Below are 26,391 nucleotides of genomic sequence, written 5' to 3'. Positions count from 1 at the left end.
TTTTAGTGTTCAACAGAAACCTATAGAAATCAAATTACCTCTTTATGTACATCAAACTTTGCAATTTATAGTGTTGTTTTTTCTGACCAGCAGGACTATTATTCTTTGTCCTCAGCTGTCTTTCATTTTTAAATTCCTCTGTGGTATGACATGTATACTCTTGTCTTCTAGTCTATTAAAACCCTTTAAGGATTCTTACACTTACAAAGTTAATGTGCTGCAAATGAAAAAGCAATAAAAGCAATAAAGCAATGAACTAAAATCCTATATGAAATAACAGAGGACATTTTGATAATGATATTTTTCCAAAATACCCAAAGGCAATTGACTGTATTGTCAACTATGAGGACAGAAACACATCTGATACTACTAAGATACCTTCTGTGTTGGTGTGTGGTCTGATTGCTTATCTGTATCTTAGAGGACATATTTTTATTTGATTTGCTGAATCATTTTGCCCTTCAGGCTGACTTTTTTTGCAAAGTTTCTTCTTTGTCTTCAAAGATGGAGTTGCAAACCCCTACGTAAATGTTGACAAAATGTGTGAATGTCATCAGTACATTTGTATTCCTTCTCCAACTCTTGATTCTTTTAGAGCCCTGAGAGTAAAATCACATCAAGCCATCAGAAAAGTTTGTTATCTATTGTCTAAGTTTACTATAACTTGTGTGCTATCCCTTTCTTACCTCACCTACCTTCCTGCTTCTGTTTTAGTTCAGATTTTTGCCATCTGTAACGTGTTGCCTATAATTCTGTGTTCTGCATTGTCTCTAGTACAAGTGTCCCACACTCAACTGTCTCTTAAATACTGTTTTATTAATCACTATAAAAAATATTTTATTATACTGTTGTTATAACAATGGGTGTTATCAACTACCACACTCCACAATATACCACTTCCTACATGAATACAGTTCAAAAGAGCAGATGAGCCACACATTTTGTATTTGCATAGAAGCGAGTGCAAAATAACTTATCTTTGTACAGTGACCTCAGCAAGCTAGAGAAATGGAATGACAGAAACTCAAGAAGTTCAGCAAAGGGAAAGGCAAAGTCCTGCACTTGGAGAGGGACAAGCCCAGGCACCAGCTTGTGGTGACCCACCTTGAGAACATCTCTTCAGGGAAGGCAAAGCTAGTGGACAAGAGCCAGCAATTCACCCTAGCTGCAAAGGAGGCCAGTGGTCCCCTGGGCTACATTAGGGAGAACTTTGTCATCAGGTCAAGGAGTGTGATTCTTGCCCTCTCTTCAGCCTTGGTGAGATGCATCTGGAGTGTTGGATCCAGCGCAAGACTCCACAGTGCAAGAGAGACGTGGGCATGCTAGAGAGGGTCCAACAAAGGGCCACAAAGATGATCAAGGGACTGGATCATCTTTCATACAGGGAGAGGCTGAGATTGCTGGAACTGTTTATAAATTTATTGTTTATAAATACCTGAAAAGAGGCAATAAAGAGGATGGAGACAGATTCTGCTCAGTGGTGCCCAGTGACAGGACAATAGGCAATTGGCACAAAATGAAACACAGCAAATTCCATTTAAAACAATTATATCATGAAAATTTCATGGTGGGGGTGGTCAAACACAGGGACAGGTTGCCCAGAGAGGCTGTGAAGTATCCTTGGAGACGCTCAAAATCTGACTGGATGTGGTCCTGGGAAACCTGCTGTGGCTGATCCCACTCTGGGTTGAATTAGATGACTTCCAGAGGTGTTTTCTAGCCTCAGCCATTCCATGATTCAGTGTAGATCTATGATTGATCTTCTAGCTAAGCAAGGCCATACGTTTGAAAACAGATTATTTACCTTTTCGCAACAGCAGCAAGAAAGGAAAAGGAACATACCCTTTTATTTATTTATTTATAAGCTTTTGTTATTCTCTAGGAATGACTGTCTAAGTGTCTTTAAGTGTCTTTCCTAAACAACACCTGGAAGTCTGAAATAAAATTTGAATTGTAAGTTAATGGAGGATGTCTGTATTGCACTGATTATAAATTTTCTGATTCTGTGGTAATGTACTTGCAGTAAAAAATCACAGAGGCTCATATAAGAAAGATTATTAGTCATCATTTTTAAAAGTCTCCTTCCAATCAGATTGCTCTTCCTTTTCTTAAAATAGACATTTCATTTTTCTATGAATTTTCCTGTAGCGGTATAAGCAACAATGGAACAAAAGGTCGTGTAAGTTTTCTGTCTTTCAACTCCTTTGCTTTCTCATCTTCAAAGAGCACATCAAAATATCTTGCAACAGAACAAACATTAAATGGATTTTCTTTCAACATTCAACAAATATCACATTCTGCCCACTGCCCAGCAGAATATGCAGAAATGCTGCCAAGTTCTCAAGTTCTTCCTTGACATACAACAGAGTCCATTAGTACTAAGGTAGCTTTCTGGGCATGTTGCAGTATTTCTTTGCTTGGTTTCTTTAAAGATGCTTTCACATCAAAACAAATGGTTCTGTAAGAGGCTGGTACATAAAATTTGAGGTAAAATCATACTATTTGAAACACATCACTCAGTTCTCTGAGCTTTGTTTCTTTAAGCTATAATGTTTCAATGCACCTATTTTATCCCTATTTCTTTGAGTTCACTGGTAACAGCCCTCCCACTGAGTCCCATGCTAGTAGAAGAAGCACCTCAGCCAGGATGTAAGCTCTGAAAACAATTCTGATTTGACTGGTTTTAGCCTAAGATGTGGAGTGACAGCACAGTTGTGAGTTTAATCAAAATTACAAGGAAATACATACTCTCTTCTGTCTGCCTCTCCTACCTCTTGTTTTCAATCTACACCATATTAACAATGCTACCTGTTTTAGTCCACAAGGGTGGTAACCCTCTGAGACTTTTCTGATGTGGAGATCTTCTCCAGTACCTGGGTGTTCAAATCCTTTTAATCGTTGATTGTGATCTAGCACCTTCTGCAAAATAGCATGCAAGAGACATGAGACATTTGCACGCACTGAGATGCCATAAGCGATAACTCCACTCAACCATCTGCTAGACCCTTTGTTTACTGATACTCTTTGTACTGAAGTTCAAATATTTTGGAATGAATGGGGAAAAAATTGCACAAGAAGCCCCCCATCTCAGCTTTAATATTTTTATGAACAACATCTGCAGAACATGATATGAAGCAAAAACATCTGTTTCCAGTGGCTTTGCTGTATTGAGCCTGTCTAGTGACGCATAAGTAAACCTGAGGCCAGGCCAGGCTGTTTAACATGTTTTCTCCCTTTTTAATATGTAAAAAGCCCTGAGGTAACTCAATACATAGAGGTAAGATACTAAGAGGCAGAACACGTATTCGTAGATTGACCTATAGTAAACTTGCTTCAGCTTTACAGCTTCTGGATGAATCGTTTGGATGGAAATGAAGATGGAGATCTTGGCTACAAAAGGAGGGAGAAAGCCCCCAGAATTTCCATTTTCCATTGGAAACATCTTTGGGCATGGCAAAACTTGCTTCAAAGTAGAAGGAGTCTTTTGAATATATATATTAGTTTCATGTGTTCTATGGCAATTTAGTGCACTGTAGGTATGACTGGTTGCCTAGCAGTGTGCCAGGTTCTGAACCAGGTGAACCAGTGTGCCTGGTTCTGCTGGCCTGCTGTATATTTTCCCCAGAAACCCATCAGATGCTTGGTAACGTTTCAATGACCTGGTGAATGCTTGTGGTGTCCTATTGCCTCTATGAATGCATTTAAGAGGTGGTAGAAATAATATGTGGAAATCCATCCTTTAAGAATTTAAGATGAAAAGCTTTATTTACTGTTATTGTTGGCCAAACATTGTTTTAATATTCAGGCTTCTTGTGTAGGCAACATTTCTGAATGACTTCAGTGGGTGCGTGATACTTGAACTCATGATCTGGCTAGCAGTAGCATTATATTAGAGAGAGTTTTGCAAACGGGGGAGGTGCCTCCCTTTACTCAGATAAAGAAGTCCCCACCCTGTGATGTATATAGTTGAAAGCATTAAAGCATTTTAGAGACCATTGTGCTTCACTGTGCACATTTTACAGAGTTCTCACCTTCAAGTCCTAAAGAATGTGAGGTGATAGAAAAGGAGGGTTGATATTTTTCCATTGTCTCCACTGGAGAGGGTGGGAATTGATCCTCCTCCTCTCCATGACCCTATAGCTCAGCAGATAGAGGACTCACAGGGTGTGTAGAAGTCAGGTCCAAATTGCTCTTTGTTTTAGTGAGAAGGACCTCCTATACTCATTAAAAAAACACTGTATGTGCATGTGTGCCACCTTCACTCATCTTCACCACACCTCTTGGCTGACCATGCCAACATACAGTAAGGCAGATCACAGAATATCCCAAGTTGGAAGGGATCCACAAAGATCATCAAGTCCAGCTCCTGGTTCTTCACTGAACCACCCCAAAAACAAATCCTATGTCTAAGAGAATTGTCCAAACACTTCTTGAATACCAACAGGCTTGGTGCCATGACTACTTCTCTGGGGAACCTGTTCCAGTGCCTGACCTCCCTCTCCATCTTACTGTTGTTAAGCTCTTCCTAGGTGTTCTAAAGGAGTCATATGGGAGTCTAAGAGACTCTCTAAGGAAGTCATACTCCTTGTATTCATGTCCAAGCTTCTGCAATTGGCAATTATGAATTTATCACCCTTTAAGGAGATTGTGTTGTAATGTTTCCTTGGGCAACTTATGTATTTATCTAGGAGTACAGACATCTAATTGTAAGATATTTTTCTACCTCCTTAGAAGGCCTTTTGTTCATGATTTATCAACCCGTTTTTTTTTTCTTATTAAAAATCTGAACATGACTATATTCTTCCCTTTAATAGCCATCCAAGAAGACAGTCATAGAGGTTACTTTTCAACTGAAGTATTTAGGAGATCACTATAGAACAGGAAACCGTTTACCAAAAAAAATGTTACTCCTTGGGCATATTGATAGAACAAAGGAGAGGAAGAAAGCAAAATATAGGCATGAAAGAATATTTGTTCCTCTTCTATGTTTATAACTATATTATCATATAATCCCAAAAGATAAAAATATTTCTTTGGTCCCTCTTCTGAGAATATTTTCAGGCTGCGTAGGTACATACAGAGAGATTTGGTTTGATATGGTGTGTTGTTACTTTCTCTTGCTCACACTTCTAATACCAGAGAACCAGAAGACCTAGCTACAGGGCAGGTAGGCACAAACCTTATTGCTAGTCTCAGGGATTTTATTTTGAGAAATAAATTGTATTACTTCACTAGGAAACACATGCAGGCTCCTCAGCTGCAGCTCATTAAGGAGAAATGAGAGCATGCTAGTAGGCTTTGGGGCTGTTCAGTGGAGCAGGCAGGTGTGCTGGCCCGGATGCTGACTCCCACCACTCCTCCTCTGTGACTGCTCTGGTGGCCAGGATGCTCAGTGCCTCTTTGTGGTTTTTGGCAGTCCCCTGTGAGAGGATGGAGACAGAGCCAGCTGTCCCTTCCCCTGCTGGGCAGTGGACACACAGAAGAGTGGGCTCTGCCCTACCACTGCTCCCAGGTGAGGAGGAGAGGAACCCTAAGCAGCTGCAGCTTCTTGTCTTGCCAATTTGGGGCTTCTCTGCAACTTCCCACATGGCAATTGTGGATGCATGAAGGGACTGGTTATTGCACAGGGCAAGTGTACACCTGTCTTCTGGCCCACAAAAGCTTGTGCCAGGAGTTGCCAGCAAGAAATTGTGCAGGATCAAGCCCTGCAGGTGACTATGTATAGGGACTGCACACTAGATTAGTCAGTGTCTACTTATATACTCTTTGACAGAGGGTCAGTTAGAGCCTGTTTTCTTTTCCCACATGAATAATTAACTGTTTTTCTTCAGTATTTCAAGTTTAGAGCTGCATGGATTTTCCAAAGAAAATGATTTTATTTAGCTGAGTAAACAAAATAAACCATATTTTGCATGTGTGATTTTACTAATTAGGAAAATGTAAGCCACCAAAAAAAAAGCAAAGATGGTTTCAAAAGCTTATATAAAAGCACTGTAAGAAACTTTTAGGTTCATTGGAAAGGAAAGAACATTTTTCTGCTCATGATTGTTCAAAACATATTTCCAAATAGATTGAAAAATACTAATATAATACTACTACTACTAGTAATAAAAGGAAAGTGGAAATTGCAAGACCAGTTTAAATTAGTCCTGTTACTTGCTTAAAAACAATCCATGTGGTTTCCTCCTATTCTTTCTCTCGCTGAAAATCACACATCAAAAGCAAAGCAAACAGTATAGATGTTCAATCTATCAATGCAAATTGGCTCAGCACTGGTATAGCTAGCACATAAATTGCATGAGGAATAAATATACATTCTGTTTGTTCTGCTGTTCAGAAAATATAGTTCAATTAGTCTGGACTACTGTATGATGCACAGTTTCTGTCTTTCTGTGGGATATAATTAGGAACAAGATGTAGCATCCGAGGGACTCATGCCTTTGAAGAAACATGACAAATTCTGAATATGTGAAAAGAAAGATGTGAAAGTTGCCATGCACCCTTCTTCTCGCTGTGGGGAGTTGAACAGGCTTTTTCCTGGATGCCCATTTAATTTGCTTGTTTGTAGCTAGGTTTTCATGAATCACTGCAAGCCTACTCAGAGAGAGGGGCTTCGTGGCTCTGCAAATATCAGGGAAATTACAATAGGGAAGAGGAAGGGGAAGGGGAAGGGGAAGGAGACGGGGAAAGGGAAGGGGAAGGGGAAGGGAAACCTAATCTAACATAACCTAAGTTAACAGACTTTCCAACCTGTTGCTGCTTGTGATGGTAGTTAAAAGCAGCAAGCCAGCCTGCAATTCTTTTCAGTAAACCCTGGGGAGCAAAGGCTCTTGAATTTGGCTGCATTGCTGCCCAGACCTCTCCTACAAAGTAAACATTAGGCCAACAGGCAAAATACAAAGGAAAAATAAATAAATTCATACATAAATAAATAAACAAACAAATAAACCTTTATAACATAAAGAACATTATGCAATGTTCTTAATTGAACAGCAAGGTCATATGCAGTATTTTGTCACAGTCTGAAGATTAAGAATTTTGTTGGAGGCAACTGTCTCTCTTGAATGACTTGAGACCAAAGTGACACTCTCCTACATACCCTTACACAATCTTGGTATGAAGACAAAGTGATTGGTTATATGGCATAAACAAAAGGAAACTATTCTTGAACTTACCTGTCTTGCTAATATTCCTATCTAAATTGCTAGATCCATACAACCCCTTTTAAATTTGCTGTAGAAGGCATATAATCATATTTTCATGTAGTGGGTTTACATGGCAAAGTTTTGGTAGTTGGGGGGCTACATGCATGGCCTCTGTGAAAAGAATCCAGAAACTGCCCCATGTTAGGCAAGGGCCAGTTTCAGCTGGCTCCAAAGGGAGCCACCACTGCCTAGAACCTAGCCAATAAGTGGTGTTGTTTGCACCTCTGTGAGAGCAGATTTAAGAAAGGGAAAAAAAAAAAAAATCAGCTGGGAGAGGAGTGAGAACCAGCCCTGTAGCCCCCAAGGTCAGTGCAGCAGGAGGGCAGGAGGAGCTCCAGGCATGCAGTAGCAGTTCCCCTGCAGCATGTGGAAAAGCCCCTGGTGGAGCAGGCTGTCCCCCTGCAGCCCATGGGTCCCACATGGAGCAGATCTCCACGCTGCAGCTCATGGAGGAGCCCCCAGTGGAGCAGGTGGATGTGGCCTGGAGGAGGCTGCGGCCCATGGAGAGCCCCTGCAGGAGCAGGCCCCGGGACGGAGCTGCAGCCCGTGGAGAGGAGCCCACACAGGAGCAGAGGGTCTGGGGTATCTGCCACCCACTCGTGGGGGACCCGTGCTGGAGCATTTTGCTCCTGAGGGATAGACCCCGTAGTATGGAGCCATGTGGTAGCAGTGCTTGAAGAGCTGCTGCCTGTGGGCAGCCCCCGCAGGCTCAGTTTGGGAAGGATGGCATCCCGTGAGAGAGACCCCACGGGGAGCAGGGGCAGGGAGTGACCATGAAGGAGCAGTGCAAACGAAGCGTCAGGGACTGACCAAAGCCCCGATTCCCTGTTCCCCTGCACCACTCAGGGGGAGGAGGTGGAAGAGGGTGAATGAAGGGAAGGAAGGTGGTTTTAGTTCATTTTCCTTGTTTCTCACTTCTATAGCTTGTTAATAATAACTAAATTTTCAAATCTCTCTGTGCTGAGTCTGTTTTGCCCATGACAATAATTGTTGAGTGATCTTTTTGTCTTTATCTCAACCCTTGAGCCCTTTCCTTCCTTTTTTCTCCCCTTTTCCCTTTGAGGATGGGGAGTGAGAGAAAGGTTGTTCTGGAGCTCGGCTGCCCACCTGCTTAAAACCCCCACATTTCCTTAAGGTATTTTGCCCCAACTTTCAGATATTTTTTATTCATGTCCAGCTTCTCATACTGTCACCCTTCTCACTGATGTTTCTCTGAGCAGTGATTCAGCCAAAGCCCAGGAGCACTGGCTCCCAGCTCTTCCTTCCTAGAGCTTCATAGAGATGTGCCTGATGTGGCTGAGTGCCACCAGGGCCTACATCTCAACAGAGGTGGGCTATGACAGGCACCACAAATGTGGAGCTTAGAGGTATGCTTGGGCATTCCCAGGGCACCCAGTAGCCATAAGCAATGTGTGTTGCTAATCTGATTTATGTCTTCTGGTACCATGTTTGACAGAATCAGCATCAGTATTTCAGAAAGACCTTTTCCCATTGATTAAATCATGTTCTTCATCCTTCTCTAGGCATTTTTAAAGAATTCCTCAAGAATGGAAATTTTATATTTTTTTAAAGAACAGTTATTTGTTTTGAATTTCAATAATTCCCTTCATTGCACTTTCTTCATAAGAGGATGTTTTTAAAATAAATATTTGAGATATATAGAATTATAGAATCACCGAATATCCTGAGTTGGAAGGTACCCATAAGGATCATCGAGTCCAAGTCCTGGCACTGCACATGTCTACACAAAAAATCAGACCATGTGCACAGTCCAAACACTTCTTATACTCTGACAGGCTTGGTGCAGTGACTACTTCCCTGGGGAGCCTGTTCCAGTGTGTGACCACCCTTTCAGTTGAGAACCTCTTCCTGATGTGTAATCTAAACCTCTTCTGCCTCAGCTTGACACCATTACTTTGGGTCCTATCACTGGTGACTAGAGAGAATAGATCAGTACCTGCTCCTCCATTCCCCCTCACGAGGAAACTGTAGACTATGATGAGGTCTCCCCTTGCCTCCTCTTTTCCCGGCTTAACCAGCCAAGGATGTAGACATTTTGTTTCTTTTATTTCTTATCTGTTATACACTATGTAAATACGCTTGTATACTTTTGCAAACTTTATGACTAAAAAATATAATACAAGTTATACTTCATACTAAAAACTTAAATGACTATACATTTTCAGTTCAGAAACATTGCTGAGACAGCACAATTTCACATGACTTTCGTCTTTTCCCTCAAAATTAAAGTTTCAGAAAAATACTGTGAATAGTAATATTACTATGCTATTGAAACATTGCATATTTGTCCTTGTAAAAAAAAGAAAAAAAAAAAAAAAAAAAAAAAACAGAAATGTGCGGTGTACAAAAGGACCCTAAAGGTTTGCATACATCTGTTTTATATAGTAAAAGGAAGAAAATTTGTCAGGATTATGAGAAATACTTTCTTAGCCTGTTTTTCTTGTAGTGAAAAATTAAGTCTAAGGTAATGTCAAGCAAAACAAGGGAAATGTGTATAAACTATCTTCCCAGTTAAGTTTTGCAATTATTGGCCAGAAAAACATCTGAGCTTTTCCTTGTACAGCAAACCTGGTGACCTAGAAACTGATTTTGAAACCTAATGGATTTACATTACTGTACAGAGTTCCCAAGGATACCTGGCATTATAGTTTTTTTTAAGTGCTGAGTTAAAAATAGGCTACTAATCACAGTAATTTTCTGATATGTCCAATCTGCAAGTTACACTATGAATTAGTTAATAAAAGTATTAATTAGGCAAAGTTTAGTCAACTGATAAAATTATTCAGTGACTGATTGATGTCCATGTGAATAACTGGAACTGCTTCAACATATAATCACAGTATATCTACAAGATCTGGCATATATCATAGATACATTTAACACTTAACATTTTACAAAATCTGTTTTCAAGCTGCATGTAATTTAAGTGATACAGAGAAATTTACAAAATAGTTAAGATTTTGCTTCTCAGATCTAACTGCATAGTATATTGAATTTAAATTTAAATGTAAACATAAAAAATGTTTAAAAGATGGTATGCTTTACAAAACATTAGAACACCATTTAAGTATAAAAGACTGATATATTTAATCTGAGTAAGTCCTAGGAAGTATCTACAATGCTACTTGATAATATTAAAAATGGTTTAAAATACATGTAACTCAGTTAAAGTAAATATTGTTCAAATTGAACTTCATCTTTTTAGAAGAGTTTGCTTAGTCATACAAAAAGACACTATAAGATATTGAGACCCTGACCTCAGAGGAGGCCCACAAAGCATCACTGGAAACTTTGAAGGAAGCTGCTTACATTGCGCTGCTTGCAGGATTAAACATGACTAAGTACTGTATATCCTCACTCTTCTGATCTTAGACATGTGACCTATTCTTTCTCTTTTTTAAATTTTTGATGTGTGCCATGGAACTCAAAATTTCACACTGGGAGAAGCAGCTTACTAAAGCAATAATTTATAGTATAAAGAAATCTTTAGAAGCAGTATCCTATCCCTATGAGAATGAATGTTATATCACCTGGCTTTTGTGAGACAAAGCCCACTAGCAGACAAATAACTTTATTTTTTTCTATTAATTTGGGAAGAATAGTGATGTAGTTTGCACTACATGAGCACCAGGACTGAATCTCAGCTCTTGAAAATGCACCGTGGAGGAGCTCTTGTTTTCTCCTGCTCATAGCAGGAAAATAGGGCTTCATATAGTCCTAAAGATGAACCAAAACCAGACCTTTAAAAGTTATCAGTCATTTATTTTAAATACTAAGCCTGCCTAAATCATCAAGATCGACTCCTAGCTCCACACAGGACTACTTAAAAATTAAACCATACCACTAAGAGTGTTGCGTGCTTGCTTTAGTTAACTGTTGCTCATACCTCCTGAATTATGCAAATTTTATAACATCACATACGTGTCATCATCCATTAAATTCTGGAAGCCAGAAAAGGAAACCATATTATTAGATGTTGGCATCAGGCAGGCATTGTGACCTGCTTTGGGACTGTAATTTCCAGCTGCTTCTGAAGAGCTGAAGATTTTTTCCCTAGGTTCCTGTTTGTTGCTGTTCTTCTTGTCCTTTTGCTGGCTTTCCTCCTCAATGATGCACTCTGGCTCTTCATATTCTAGCTTGGTTTGTACCATTGCATGATCAGTTTTGTCTAACCACTCCTAGGAGAATTAAAACGTTGTTAGTGGCAGGTTCTAAGATCCGATCAAAAGATGTCTGGCAGTACAGACGTGGATTTTCCTTTAATAATGGCATCTTTCCAGGATCAGCCACAATGGAGAAGATGAAAATGAAGCAACATAGTCAAGCAGGAAATAAGAAGCAAGGAAGAAAGAGAGGAAGACAGGCAGTTTTCTACAATTGCATATAAATGCCTACAAATTATCAAAACCACATTATATTATAAAATCACAGAATCATATTAAACCATAGAATATCCTGAGTTGGAAGGGTCTGACAAAAATCATTGAATTTAAATCCTAGTTGCACACAGGACTAGCTGAAAATTTAACCATACTTACAAGAGTATGGTTAAAGCCCTACTACCAGTCACCACAGAGAAGATATTGACACTTCCCCCTCAGTTCTCCTTTGCAAGGAAATTGTAGACCATGAAAAGAGGCCACCCCTCTGTCCTCTCTTCTCCAAACTAAACAAACCAAGTGAACTTTGTATTTAACCAAGACCTTTGGAAAACTTTGGGTATATAAAGTATCCTGTACTCTTTCCTTGGTAGATTCGCACATTAAGGTGCTCAGGTCCTGACTTAATCTAAATTTGAACTGAGTTTACAGGGAGATTTACACAATAGCACATGTCTGGATTGAATCTTCTGTATTTATTTCATTTATATCTTTCGTCTTCAGTTATGTTTTAAAGATATCCTATGTATGGTCCCTTTTCAGTTCATCACTGAAATGTTATTACTACTCTTTTGTGTTGTCATTGTGTTTGAAAAAGTTTGAAAATATTTGACCTGTCTACCTTCAGAGGAAACATGGTAGTAATTAAAGACAACTGAATTAATACAGATATTAAATCACTTCTGTGATGTCATGGATTCAAGGAACAGTGTTAGTGTTAGGTTAGAGGTTGGACTCAATGATCTTGAGGTCTCTTCCAACCGAGAAATTCTGTGATTCTGTGTGTGATTCTGTGAAAACAAATGCAAAACATGTAGTGCTTTCGTTTCACAGCTGCTCTGTGTCTAAATAGTTAGTGATCATAGCTCTCTGTGATGAGAGAGAATACATGTATGTTTCCTACTGTGACTGATGCCCACAAAGTCATGAGTGTCATCGTTGGTTCGGCAGTAAGTCTCCCTGCATTTCACAAACATAAAGGGAAGAGCAAGCTCCCTAAACTATCATTAGCAAGAGTGGATGCAAATGTCGCACTGTCATCTAATTAGATGTTGTTGTGTCTCTGGACATCATTAAATTCTTCTCTTGAAACAACAACCCTCTTTACACAGTGCAGCACTACACTGAATTTATGAGTTTTGTTGGTGTTGTTGCATGAGAGGAAGAGCTTTCTTCTTCGGTCACTTGCTGTAACATCAGCCCAGAACAAGTGTCAGTAACTACTTTCAAAACATTCACAGCATTGCAGAGTTCACAGACTTGCTGGGAATAGAATGTTTACCTGGAAGTTTCCATTATGATCACTGAAGAGATCAGCAAATACATATTTTGGATCTGGTATGGTAGGCATGACAGACTTCTGAAGTCTGAAAGAAAAATGCAAAAAGGCATTCTGTTATGATGTAGTTATTCATACAAGTGTCTACTTCAACACAGTGGTGTAGCCACAAATATAATCTATATGACAATACTCAAGGCTTGATTTCTTTTATACATGTGTTAAAGTGGAAAAGCAGTATTACTACATTACTACACTAAAACAATCATCGTATGAGATTTATGCAATATAATGGAACGATAAGATCATCAGGCTAACAGTGATTTTACTGTTGGATTTTCAGTCACCCTCATCCTAGCAAAATCTAGAAGATAAGTAAATTTACAGCTAGTCAGCAAGTGGCATTTTTTACTATGTAGAATTCAGAACTTTACATTTCCTGTCTATGTTCCCCAAGATGGGGAAGATGGTGAAACAGAAAGCTTTATTGGCTGACTTAGTGAACACCAATGTAAAAAGAAATATTGGAGGGGAAAAAAATGAATTTATGATCTGAAAAGATCTATATACAACAATACTGCATTTTTATATTTTTTTCCACTGAAAAAGACCAGAATTTGGGACCTATGCAGATTTTATTTTTTAATTGTAGATTTAAAACATGAACAGTCATTAGACAACAAATACAAATATTGATATAGTCTTATGAAAGTTGAGTGCATTCAGGCTCACTTCAGCCTACTGCTACTAGACATTGAGTCTGATGAAATTTGCACAAAAATATAAAACAATTCAGAAGCAGAAAACAGAATAATGGATTTAAGTCTCTTTAAGTGTATTTCTAGAAAAAGAGAAGAAATGACATGGAAGAGACATAAATTTTTTCTAAGACATTGCTTTATTTCATTTTTATTTATTTTATTTTATTTTATTTTATTTTATTTTATTTTATTTTATTTTATTTTATTTTATTTATAATAATAATAATATAAAAATAATATTAGTAGTAGTAATAATAATAACAATAATGTTGAAAGATAAAGACCTTGATGTTTGAAAGACCAGGATAAATTAGCTGCCAAAAAGTAATTAAGACATTACTTCTACATTTTGATTCTGACTTCATCAGTTAGAAATTTTGAGTGGTAGAAGATTTGATCCTAAAAGATCGCCCTATTTTCATGATATAAATTATAATTTAGTAGTACCCAGTAAGATTATATTTACCTCTGCCATTTACACAGAAGAATCAAGAGGATAAATATCATTAGAAGTACTGCCAGCAAACAACTTAAAAGAATTACTGTGTTTGACTGAGATTTTAAATCATCATCACATGAATCTAGGAATAATCACAAAAAAGCATGTGAAAACCTTGTTTGCTTTAACAGCAATTATTCTTAATTACACTACACATTGATTTTTCTTTTTAAAAAAGTAAAAATAGTATTTAGGAACAAATGCAACAAATTCAGTTGTTCAATTGAAACAAATGAAAAACAAAACAAAACAAACAAACAAAAAAAAAAAACAGCAACATAAATATATCCTTACCCAAATCTTGCAACAAAAGAAAATTGTTATTTTATTTAAATTGACTTGGTACAGGACAAAGGCATATGTGCAAAGAGTCGAAGCATTCAGAGTGATGCTTCTCATGCTCCTCTCAATCCACAGACAGCGATGCAGCAATTCTGTGCTAAGATCTATCTTACATACAGTCACAAAAGCTACACCTACAATTTTTCAAGTAGCTTAAGCTTTTCTGAGATAAAAAGCTGCAAGTGGGATTTTTTACATAGCTTAAATGTCTTATTTCTCAAAACAAAACAAAAGACAAAATAAATAAACAAACAAATAAATAAACAAATAAATAAATAAATTCCCCATCCCATATACCAAAAAGTCAGCAAACCACAAGTGCTGACATCCAGAAAGGCACTAGTGTCAGATTCCAACACATAGGTATATAAACAAATATATTTTTCCACCTTTTGGCATTCTCAGCATTTTTTTTTGCAGCTTTTGTAAAGCCACTGCAAAACTATACTTCCTACTACTGATCTTCTGCTCTCCAAATAAATACTATGAAAACTTAATTATTAATCAAGGGTAAACTTCTCTATAAATAGGACTCAAGAGTCACTTCTTTCTCTGTGGCTGCCAGAAAGCCACAAGAAAAGTTGTGAACACCCAGTAAAGCATTCAGAGGCTATGAAAGTCTTCCTGTGATGGTAGATCTGGAGGTAATAATAACTCAATAAAGGTCTGAAGTGAGTTGTTTGTCCCATTAAAGGGGCTGTGCCAATGTCATTTCTGATCCAGGGGCACTCAAAGCAACTGCACAACTAGCCTGTCTCTTCTGTGTTTTCCATGCTTGTAGTTGCCTGCTGGCAGCCTCTGGTCAAAGGGTGCAGATAGAGCTGTATGTACCCACCTCTCAGAGATGTACATTGTCTACTGTGTATTCTGAAAGACATTGCCAGCCACAGCAGAGGACATACTTGCAGGCTCACAGTCTGCATGGTGGAGGAGGCTTTGCTATTCCTACTACTAGTGCATAGTTTGCACATAGTTATTGTTATTCCAGCATTTCAGCCCAGCTTTGTGTGTACAGATTTTTTTGGGGTGAGCTAGTAGCTCATTGCATTTTAGGGAACTGAGATCTTAGTGCAATGGACATCTGGGTGTTTCATCATTTTGATAAGACCTAGTGGGTGGCATTCTGAGGTTAGCTGATACGAATGTGTTGGATGGTGTACAGTCTTTGCTTTACTACAGCAAATCTGTCTATTGGTTTTGATAACCAGTAAAATAGTTTCCATCAAAGATCTAGTCCAAGGCAATCATGCCTATCTAAATGGGTCTTCCAGGAGGGAAAACAATGCTGATACCGCTTTTGCTGCCATTTCACTTTTTTCCCCCATACTTTGTTTTAATCAATTCATCAGTTATGAGCACCAGACAGCTATGACTTCTGATCCTGTAATTCAACTGGATGCATTTTAAAAGAAATGGCCTTAAAATTTGGGCATAAAGGTCTTTCTTAGAACTCAGGCTTAATGTCCATGTATCATTTGTCACCAGAGTGTCTGCATGTGCATGTAAATACAAAACACAGACATAAATATGCATATATTTATGTATGTGTGTGTATAGATATATGTATATATATACACAATATGTACACAGTATGTATCACATCACTGTCATTGGGGTATCCTAGACACTATAGTAACATAAAAAAATAAGAACACTTTTAGCTTTATGGATTATTGCACGAATTGGTAGTGTTATGAGTCATCAGGACAAAGGGGACAGGAATTAAAAGTGGGCATTCAGACACCCACATAAACTTTCTCTGATCACAAAATTTTCACAGGCATTTTTTCACAGGTTGGAAGGAACCTTTGGAGATCTTCTGGTCCAAACTGCCAAGATGACTGATGACAGAAGATGGATCGTGACAGTGCAACATGAACCTGATACAGCTTTTGAGCTTCTTTTGCAGTCACCCCTTACCCATTTACACTTAGATAACATATGAATGTAGTACAGCTGTTACCTAATAATGTGCCATTCATCCAAAATGTTTCTGCTTCCCAGTCACTGCTGTAATTAACTACATTGCAGTAGGGTACTAGCCTCTTCAGTCTGACACGGAAAGAATAGCATTTCCTTGGATCAAAGCCTTGCTCTCCAACTCTGCAACACTTAGAAGTTCTGGACTGAGAAGGAAGGCACATCATCGTTAATTCCAATTTTCAAGACAAAGCTTCAGAATAGTACATTCAGGTGTGATCATGACTGGGATAATGGGTAGGCCAAACCAAAACCTCATAAGTGAAATTTAACTTCTCTGAATTTTGAAGAATTCCTCTTCTTTACCTATTCTTGCCCATTGCTTACCATCTGCTGGTGAATTGAAGGACATAACAATCATTACATAGAGTACTATGCTACAGTTGCTATTTACAATATAGAAGAAAAAAACTTTAAAACCACAAAATATATTATGTATGTGACTGGAAAGATTTAAGTCAATGAAGTAATATGTAGATATACTTAACAGAAAAACAGAATAGATAAAAATCCTGTTTCATCTTTTTTTTTTCTTTCATTTTATTTCATGCTGTTTCTCCCTTTTTCTGTCTTTTAACTCCACTCTGCTTTCTGCTTTTATCTTCGAAGTCTTCTACTTTGAATGTATGACCTTTCCTTTAGATTGTCCTCAGCTCTTTGCGTAGAAGATGGTTATAGCTTAAAAAGTAAATGATTTCTGGCATGGCAGGGGTCTAGGAACCAAAATATCCAACAGTTTTCTGCTACCATCAATCCTGAAAACATGGGAGGGGAGAGTAATTTGAAAACAACACCATTTCACTTTCTAAGGAGATGCTACTTCCAGCTCCTTCCAATGTTGATTAAAAACGTCATGTCCAACTCACTTGCCACCCATTGTCAAATTTGCTTTTGTACTGAAGCTCAAGTCTCAAGCACTTCACACCTCTCTTTGGTTTATTACAGGTTATGGTAACGGTGTCATCTTTCCAGAAGAAGGTCACATTTTCTGGTGGACTGGGTTTTACTAAGAAGAAAAGAAAAAAGTCATGCAATAGACTCTTTAAAAAAAGTACTTTTTTTTTTTTTTTTCCTTCCATATCTCAATGTTTCCCTGAGTAGCAAGTAAAGAAGGTGGACATTCTTGGATGATATACTTTTGCATCTGACCTCCTTGCTAAATGTCAAAATGTAACTTGGCATCATGACACTACTTACAGTTTTAGGTGCCACATTTGAAAGTAGATATCATCTTGATTCAGAAAACTACTGTAACTAGAATTATAGAATCATAGAATATCCTGAGTTGGAAGGGACCCATAAGGATCATCAAGTCCAACTCCTAGCACTGTACAGGTCCACCCAAAAGTTTAGACCATGTGACTAAGTTCTTAGTCCAATCACTTCTTAAATTCAGACAGGCTTGATGTAGTGACTACTTCACTGGGGAGCCTGTTCCAGTGTGCAACCACCCTCTCGGTGAAGAACCTCTTCCTGATGTCCAGCCTAAACTTCCCCTGCCTCAGCTTGACACTGTTCCCGCAGGTCCTATCACTGGTGATTATGGAGAACAGGTCAGCGCCTGTCTCTCCACTCCCCCTTGTGAGGAAATTGTAGACTGTGATGAGGTCTCCCCTCAGCCTTCTTATCTCCAGGCTGAACAGGCCCAGTGACCTCAGCCGCTCCTCATATGTCTTCCCCTCTAGGCCCTTCACCATCTCTGTCGCCCTCCTCTGGACACTCTGCAACAGTTTTACATCCTTTTCGTACTGTGGTGCCCAGAACTGCACACAGTACTCGAGGTGAGACCGCACCAGCACAGAGTAGAAGCAGGAAACTACTTAAAGAATGACTCTAATCTCCTTCAGTCAAGAGAAAGGAAGATGCTTCTTCATTGGAAAAGATCTGACAAATTCAGTACCATCAAACCTACAGGACACATGTTCATCTTCTGGAGACCATGTGGGATATGGTGAGGAATATGCAAAAAAAAAAAAAAAAAAAAAAAGGTGCTTACCTGTGCACAACTGAATCTACCCCTCACTATTTTCAGATGATCCAAAGAGAATGCAATGGTTTGACCTATGTAGCTAGGTAGTCTTCAGTAGTAAGAAATAAAGGGGTGAGAAGAGTGTTACTTGCTTTTTAAATTTCTCTAGATTCCTGTTCATATTATGAAAATCCTGCCTTCTGAATTTCAAAATTTAAGTCCAATCCTTGTTATTCCTGCATTGTTATCTATCAATCTTTAACATAATTTTGGTATCAGGGGGAGTTCAATAGCCAAAATTCAGGAACTAAATTGCAACATTCCATGGTTTATCAGGTGGGATATAAAAGTATTCTCAAAGTTAGATGTCTTGACAGGTTTTTAATTGATCTCTTTTACTAAAACATTAATAAAAAATGCTAACAACATACTTAAAAGATTATGATTTTCCAGAGAATTTCTGCCTGCTATATTTTCTCGCATGATTTTTTATCAGAAAAAAAAAAATAATCCCTTCATTTTAAACATTATAAATAAGGATAATGCCAGAAAATTTTAATAAATCAACCTCACACTAGATTTGAAAAACAGATATGGGAGGGATTTAGTAAACCAGGATCATCAGATCTCTACTAGCAGGAGGAGATCTCTTTTATGACATTGGTCTATACCGGAGCAACTTGACTAACTTCTGTTTACATCTGCTTAGGTTTGTACCACAGCTTGCTTGATAAGAAGTAGTTTGCTGCCTCATGTATTATGGAAAACGGCCAGAGAATTAAAGATTTAAAATACGACAAACATCGCCAGCACTAAGACAAGAAATTAACAAGTTGTATTAATTTTCCCGGTATGAATGCTGAGTAGATTTGCATTACATCAGGCACACCCATATAGTATTTAATTCTAATTTGAAACTGTATTTTGGGGCAAATCTGACTGTCCTGTGTAATCCACTTTAACCACAGTGCCATGAGAGCCTACGTTGCTACTGATGAAAGCAAGTGGCAAAAATTGGCATCAGTAATTCCAAATACCAATAGTTTGGTATTGGTATACACTATTAGCACTTAATACACACATTTAAATGATTTCTTCTCATGCTTGTGGGAAGACACTAAAATTACCAAAAGACATAGCTGTGATTTTACATACTTACTATAGAAATCAGATTTTAGTATTTTAGAAAAACGCTCTTCACTTCCATTGCTATTCATGATAGAGAAGGCAAGGGTGTGTCCTTCTGTCTTAAAAAGACATCCAGAATTATAACCTTGATCCAATAAATAAGTGGGACATGGCTTCCAAACTTTCTGCTTGCCTTCTTCAAATCTAGGAATGAAAAAACTTTGTTGAATGGAAACACTCTTACCAGTTAACCAGTTAATTCCTTTTTGCTACTGTCTTTTTGTTTGTATGTTTTCAGTCATCCTACCAAGAGAAGTCTACATATGGAACTTCTTGAATCAGGAACATTCATAGTGGTGTGAGGCAATTCATTCACATGAATTCACTAACTTTCCAGTCCTTGGATTCAGTGCAGTCTGAAATTACCAAGTTTCCTTTGTGTTTTTATTTATTTGTTTGTTTCTCTAATAAGAAAATGCCTTGCTCAAACAGGTGCTTTCATGAACCTGTTTCCAATATTGTACTGTTGCTTCCTTCACATACCAGAAAGAAAAGGGAAGATCAAGCTCTATAACTGCCTTTAACCAAAACAATGAATTTCTGTTACATCAACTAATGACATATGTAAAATATATGTACATTATAATTCAAATATATATAGAAAAAAAAAAAAAGAAGAAAAAAAAAACACCATTACTTTCAACAGTGTAATTAACATTAACATTTAACACAAAGAAAAAAAGATATGAAGCTTTCATATATTGTCTGTTATGACTGACTATTCAGCAGTACACTTTTGTACACTTTTGTAGCAGGGTATGGATATAAACAGGTTTCATTCCAGATGATCACAAAAATGTTAAAAGCATTTCCAGATATAGTTCACAGAAGAGTCAAATGGACTTAGCTATTTTAAATTTCCAAAGTAAGTCCTTCAAGAAGAGAATAGTCATCAGTAATACTCACGTATAAGAAAATGACACATTCTCGCCAGGGAAGAGTTCTACTGCCCACGTGATCTGCATCTTCTCGTTATTGAAGTTGATTATTTTGGTGTTGATGGCATCTATCTGACCTGCCAGGTACATTTACAGAGAGTATGATTTCAGCAGTGTTTATGAGAAACATCACTTGACATTGCTATTGCTGTAGACTAAGATAATCTTAAAAACTAAGACATAAGAATGTCTAAAATACAAGAAAGCAGAATAAATAAATAAATAAAAATAAAATAAAAATAGAATTTCAAAATAGCAAAATGAAAATATGCACAGCAACACCAGAGAGAGTTCAACCATCCCTGGGCCAAAAATTATATACTGGTTCACATGTATTCTGTGCATAGTACCTAAATATTGAGACCGACCTTCCCCCATAATATCTGCTAAGAATTTCCTGCTGAGGAGAACTATTTGGAAACTAATGCTACATGAATCCTGTGTGTAAACTGTCTATAATGCTTACCACAAAAAACAAGGATGTCTTTTTTTTACTGTCCACCAGGTGGCTAATGCAGATACACCTATAGGAACCCAATGCAGACCAGCACAAATCGGTGAACTGACCATAAATCTTGTCACCACAATAGGTGAATAGACCACAATCTGTGTGGTCTTGGCCAATTCCACCTTACAGGCTTTCTCAAAGGAAGATCATTTAATGTCCTTTGACTGCACACAGATATTTTTTCTTCTTCTGGCCACCCCCTTGTTATAGCTCTTTCCAGGACACAGGTATTTTAATTCAGTGTCCATCAGGATTCCACAATTAGACAATGGAGATAATTCTGAAATTGAGAAATGAAGAAGATAAGAAAACAGAAAGATTAGAAATCCATGATAGAAATCCATCAAGAAGAAGTACAAATTATTTATTTCTAAGTTCTATAAGATGTGAAACTATATTTAGTTGAATGAAAAAAGAGGAGGAAAATACACAGTGAATATTGGCAGAAAACCTCTTGAGGGTACAATTTTCAGGCTGCAATCTCCAGACATGAAATATCTACCACTAAAAACTTCTGCAGGAGCATTACTGTCTAACAGGACAATAGAGTATTTAGACCCTGATTCCTATTTATATTTTATTCTACTCTGTCCTTTTGAAGATTTTAAAGTGGAAAAATTTTAAAACATTTCTGATGAACTGTTTATTCCAGATAATGATCCTGAATGTTCATGTGAGTCAGGCCTACATATCTTCAAGTTTGCTATATTTTTGCTCAGTAATCAACACAAACATGTGAGAAAGGCATGTGGAAACTTGGATTCAAATAATGGTGTTGCCTAACTGTTTTCAAGGCTACATCTCTGTGTCTACAGATTTTGCGACTTCTGCAATTACAGATAATCAAAACATTTTTGTACAGGAGTCATTGTGTTCTAATATGTTGTTATCTCAAAATCACTCTAGAGCCAGATATGACAGAAGTCCAAAAGCATCTGTCTAGATTTAGATGCAGATCCTTGTTACATGGTTCGTGGAGTTCTAATAAACAATCAAACAAACAAATAAATAAATAAAGATTCTGTTGTTACTCAAGAGAGGTACTTAAACCCAACTCCTCTGTTTCCTAACTAGTGGCTGCAGGCTTGTTTTATATTGCTTTCTCAAACTGAAAATCTTGGTTTTCTGAAGAATGGAGAAGTCAAAGCAATTATGCACTGAAGTAAAAACTTCAAAACCTCATAAGATATCATAAAATGGAATTTACTCAGTTAGTTCTACCTTTGTACAAGAGATTGCCCAAGAGATATCAAGACCCTTCAGTAAGTCTAAGAGATCATCTTGTCTTTAGCTGAAGCTATTAATGTAATGTTAGCCACTTAGATATTAAGAAGTAATTCTTTACTTATGCTTTGGCATGATGAGGCTCTAGTTGAGATTGCCAGAGAAGTTGTGGATGCCCCATCCCAGGAAGTGTTTAAGGCCAGGTTGGATGAGGCTTTGAGCAACCTGGTCCAGTGGAAGATGCCACTTCCACACAGGGGTGAGGAATTAGATTATCTTTAATGTCTCTTCCAACCCAAATCATTCTACAATTCTATCATTTTATGATTCTATGATTCTATGGCAAAGTGCCCTACAGTGGACTATTGGTCAACAAATACACTTACACGTTTTAATTTTTATGTACTAAATTCTTACGTGCCTATGTTTGCAGTATATAGTGTTATGGTTAATGTAAATTAAACCCATATGACTACTTAGAGTTATATTTTCTATAAAATTAGCTAAATATATGTTTAAAATATTTGACTGTATAACTGCATGTTCCCCTTCATTAAATAAAACTAGTTTTATAAAAAATAATAGGAATGTTAGTGTATGGAACTAATATTTATATGGGACTCTAGCTCTGTGGTCTGGTGAGGTATATTTTTGCATAACAGAAAAGAATATGTTTTTTTCTCCAGCCCTGAAGTGATTTCTGGATTAACTTAACTTTGCACATTCTGAATAGTCCACTTGACTTCAGCAGGATTACTCAGAGCACATCAAATTAACCCCATATATAAATCTTGCTAAGCTCAGATTCTTTTCCTGTAAAATAAATAAATAATCCTACATATTATGAATTAGAACTCTGGGATTTTAATATTTATATATAAACTCCAGTAACTGAAATGGAAGACAATGCATTATTAAATACCTTAAAAGTAAAGAGAATAATTTAATTAAAAATGGAACATAAATTGTAATAAACATCTGGTGATATATAAGTATTCTTTCCCGTACTCTAGTTTTTAAGAACTTCATCAGAAATCAGCCTTAACATAATTCATTACTTTGAAATGTATTCAGCTATATAATACAAATAAAGTCTTTAAAATAACTTTTCTTATTAAAGGTTGTTTTTCCAGACCTCTAGTGAGTGTAAATTTCTACTATACTTTCTAATTGAGTGGGTTTTGTAACCTTATTAATGTGGCATGAGCTACGTTTTGTGCAAGTGTGCAATAAAAAATTGTGTGTATCTTTTCAAACCATAGCATATATGTGTTGCATTATCCATGTTTCCTTGCTATTTCAACATCAAAAGATGTAAAGCTTAAGTAAGACTTTTAAAGTTTGTATTAATTTGACATCAAATGCTCTGAGGGTATGCACTGGTTATCCAAAATGATGTTTCCTTCCTTGTCTCCCGTTCTTTATGATGCAAGTTTTATGAATCCACCTGTAACACCATGGATCTTTCTCAGCTAATATGCCAGTTCTTCCACAATAATTGTAACTTTTTAAAGCATGTTTATTTTCATGATCCTATAGACAATAGTAAAATGTTTATCATTATTCTTTTTGTTATGATAATAGCTAGAATAAGGTCAAAAGTATAATGAAGAGGCAGTCCCCAGATGAAAGAGGAGCCACAGAAGCTTTCTGCCTGAGGATAACCTGCTTCCCTGGCTAGATGAGTAGATGGCAGTACCTTGTAGTGGTATAGAATGCATACCAGTATACCATACCAAAGAATTATCCAAACATTCATTAAAAACAGAGGGGAACTGGTAGGGTTCCACACAAGACTTTAGCATCATAAACACTGCTCTTCTCAGGACAGAGAAACATGGAAAATACCACTATGGCATGTGGAGAAAGTACTTTTACAGCAGAAAAAAAAAAAAAAAAAAAAAAAGAGATTTCCTTGAGCAATAAATTATGCAGACATAACCAATAACATGAGCAATAACATGAACAAGTATACTCCACCTCCAAGATACTTTTCAATCTTGAAGGGGAACCTTGTAAAAAGCCCAAATGTCATGGAACAGAGCAGAAATGAGAAAAAGGAGAGAAAGAATGTCAATCTGCAAAGATAACAGAGTGGAACATATATGTACGGGAACAGTTGCGTTGAAACAACAAAGAAAAAACCCTTTTGATTTTCTTACATTGATGCAATCTGATAAGTAACCACATGCTGAACTTCCACATATTGCAGCAACACACTGTATAGAAACAACTGGAGTGCAATACCCAAACCTGGGCCTACAGTCTAATAACTCTTAATACTGCTCATCTATGAGAACTGTTTCATTTCATTAATAGGAACTCATGTAGGTAAACTCCTTGCACATAGGACTACTGAGCAGAAAGTCTCTTTTCAAGAGACCTAACGGGACACCAAGAGAAGGTTTTTACAGACATTTGGAGGCAAAGTATACTCCTTATAGCATATTTCTCATAACTCATCAAATTGAGTGGTGCAGGGTTTTATGTTTGTTTATTTTGTTGTTGATTACGATGATTTTTTGATTTTTTTTAATTTGTTTATTTTGTTTTGTTTCCAGTAGAAGGTAGTTAACCATCTCTAGGCATCACCACACTTCACATTAAATAAGCATCACAACTGTAGTTTTCATTTTTTGACCCACAAAGTCATGCCATCAGTATGACATAGCTACAGGTTGTAGCCATCTCAAGTTAGGAAAGAGTCATGTCCCCTCACAGCACAGACAGCAACTCACAGAGCAATTAACACTGGAGAATCAGTTATGCATTGCCAAAAAAAAAAAAAAAAAAAAGTACTTATCGTAAGTACAGCAGAACAGAGAATTGATGTGCAGGTTGATAAGAAGAGGGCATAACTTTAAAGTATTTCTTTCTCATAAAGACAGGGACCATGTGATAAATTAGTAAGAGTGAAGATTAGATTGTCAGTCTATGTTTTGGGGTTTATGTTCATTTTCTGTAAGTATCCATTTGACTTTGGGAAACTATAAGCAATGGCACTGCAAGCAAACAAGTGAAACAGAGGTGTTCTCATATTTAGGTAGCCAAATTACCAGTCTTTAAAGCCTTTCTTATTTTTGCTCTTTAATAGTCTTTTTACCTCATTGCTTTTACAGGCACAAGATATTGCTGGATATTTCCCAATCTTGTTCATTCTTCCAGAATACTAAGTACTGAAGTTTTATCCATTTGTCCATTTTATGCAACTTTATTCAATGGGAAGATCGTAGTCACTTTCTGATGCAGTCCTCTCTATAAGAATCTCTGTCTTAGGCAGCAAGTAGTCCTGCTTAACAATTTGAGTATTTCTTTCTTTAACAATAGGCACAAGCTTACCATTTTCTTTCTTGATTTGCATTTATAAAATTTCAGTAGTTTTTTTTTGTTTGTTTGTTTGTTTGTTTGTTTGTTTGTTTGTTTTAAGAATACTCATTCACCTCTCCTGGATTTCGATTTCTCTTTGGTTGATTCTTTTCACCAAAAAAGTGCTGAATATGGTAACACATGAAGTACCCACAGAAATATTACTAATTAGTATATCAAGCAGTTAAATAAATATCTATTGAACTTACCACCTGACTGTGACTGAGAAGCCATCAGGTTGCCCAGTGTGAAGATCACAGAACATGCTTGAAAGATGAGTCTCATGGTTGGAATCACACAACAGGCTGTGAAGAGATGAATAATCGTTATCTCTGGACTTACCATTTGATCACTTTATATCACAGACAGGAGGGAACTGGAGGAAATGACAACAGGAAATTAAAAAATGACATATCTCTAGCAATAAACAAATTAGAAATGCAGGTCTTCAGAGTGCATGCTTTATTTCTACTATGTAATAGAATAAGAAAATATAATAATTATAATTATAATCAAGAACAAGAACAAGAAAAGAATAAGAAACTCCCAGAATATCTTCCATGTCAGTACTAGCCTTGCTCTATCTTTTCATAATTGTACCAGAGGTGACAATAGCCATGATACAAACAAGGATTATGTAGCTGTGGGGAGCTGTGACCACATCATAAACATGAACACACTGACCACAAACTACTCAGTAACCAGATGATAGGTGAAGTACAAGCAGTCTAT

General features: G+C 37.2%; 1 protein-coding gene across 1 annotated transcript; it reads right to left on the bottom strand.

Annotated features, from left to right (window-relative positions):
• Positions 1–9,036: 9,036 nt before the first annotated feature.
• CRLF2 (cytokine receptor like factor 2) lies at positions 9,037–25,988 on the bottom strand. Its single transcript, XM_021275230.4, has 8 exons — positions 25,869–25,988; positions 20,530–20,638; positions 19,595–19,767; positions 17,333–17,472; positions 16,450–16,612; positions 14,112–14,226; positions 12,888–12,972; positions 9,037–11,404 (listed from the first exon to the last, which is right to left on the bottom strand). Exons 1-8 carry the CDS (start codon positions 25,942–25,944, stop codon positions 11,132–11,134), a joined length of 1,134 nt encoding a protein of 377 aa, XP_021130905.3. The 5' UTR covers positions 25,945–25,988; the 3' UTR covers positions 9,037–11,131.
• Positions 25,989–26,391: the final 403 nt, after the last annotated feature.

Source organism: Anas platyrhynchos, chromosome 1 (genome assembly GCF_047663525.1).
Source record: "Anas platyrhynchos isolate ZD024472 breed Pekin duck chromosome 1, IASCAAS_PekinDuck_T2T, whole genome shotgun sequence".
NCBI classification, from domain to species: Eukaryota; Metazoa; Chordata; class Aves; order Anseriformes; family Anatidae; genus Anas; species Anas platyrhynchos.
This window is presented reverse-complemented; position numbering and strand designations above follow the sequence as displayed.

Excerpts from the sequence above, each read along its gene's own strand:
- CRLF2 (XM_021275230.4), bottom strand. The coding sequence starts at position 25,944 with ATGAGACTCATCTTTCAAGCATGTTCTGTGATCTTCACACTGGGCAAC. Across the intron at positions 17,473-19,594 it reads ACTAAAATCTGATTTCTATA|TAAAACCCAGTCCACCAGAA; the intron begins GTAAGTATGTAA and ends TTTTCTTCTTAG. Across the intron at positions 11,405-12,887 it reads ATCATAATGGAAACTTCCAG|GAGTGGTTAGACAAAACTGA; the intron begins GTAAACATTCTA and ends TAATTCTCCTAG.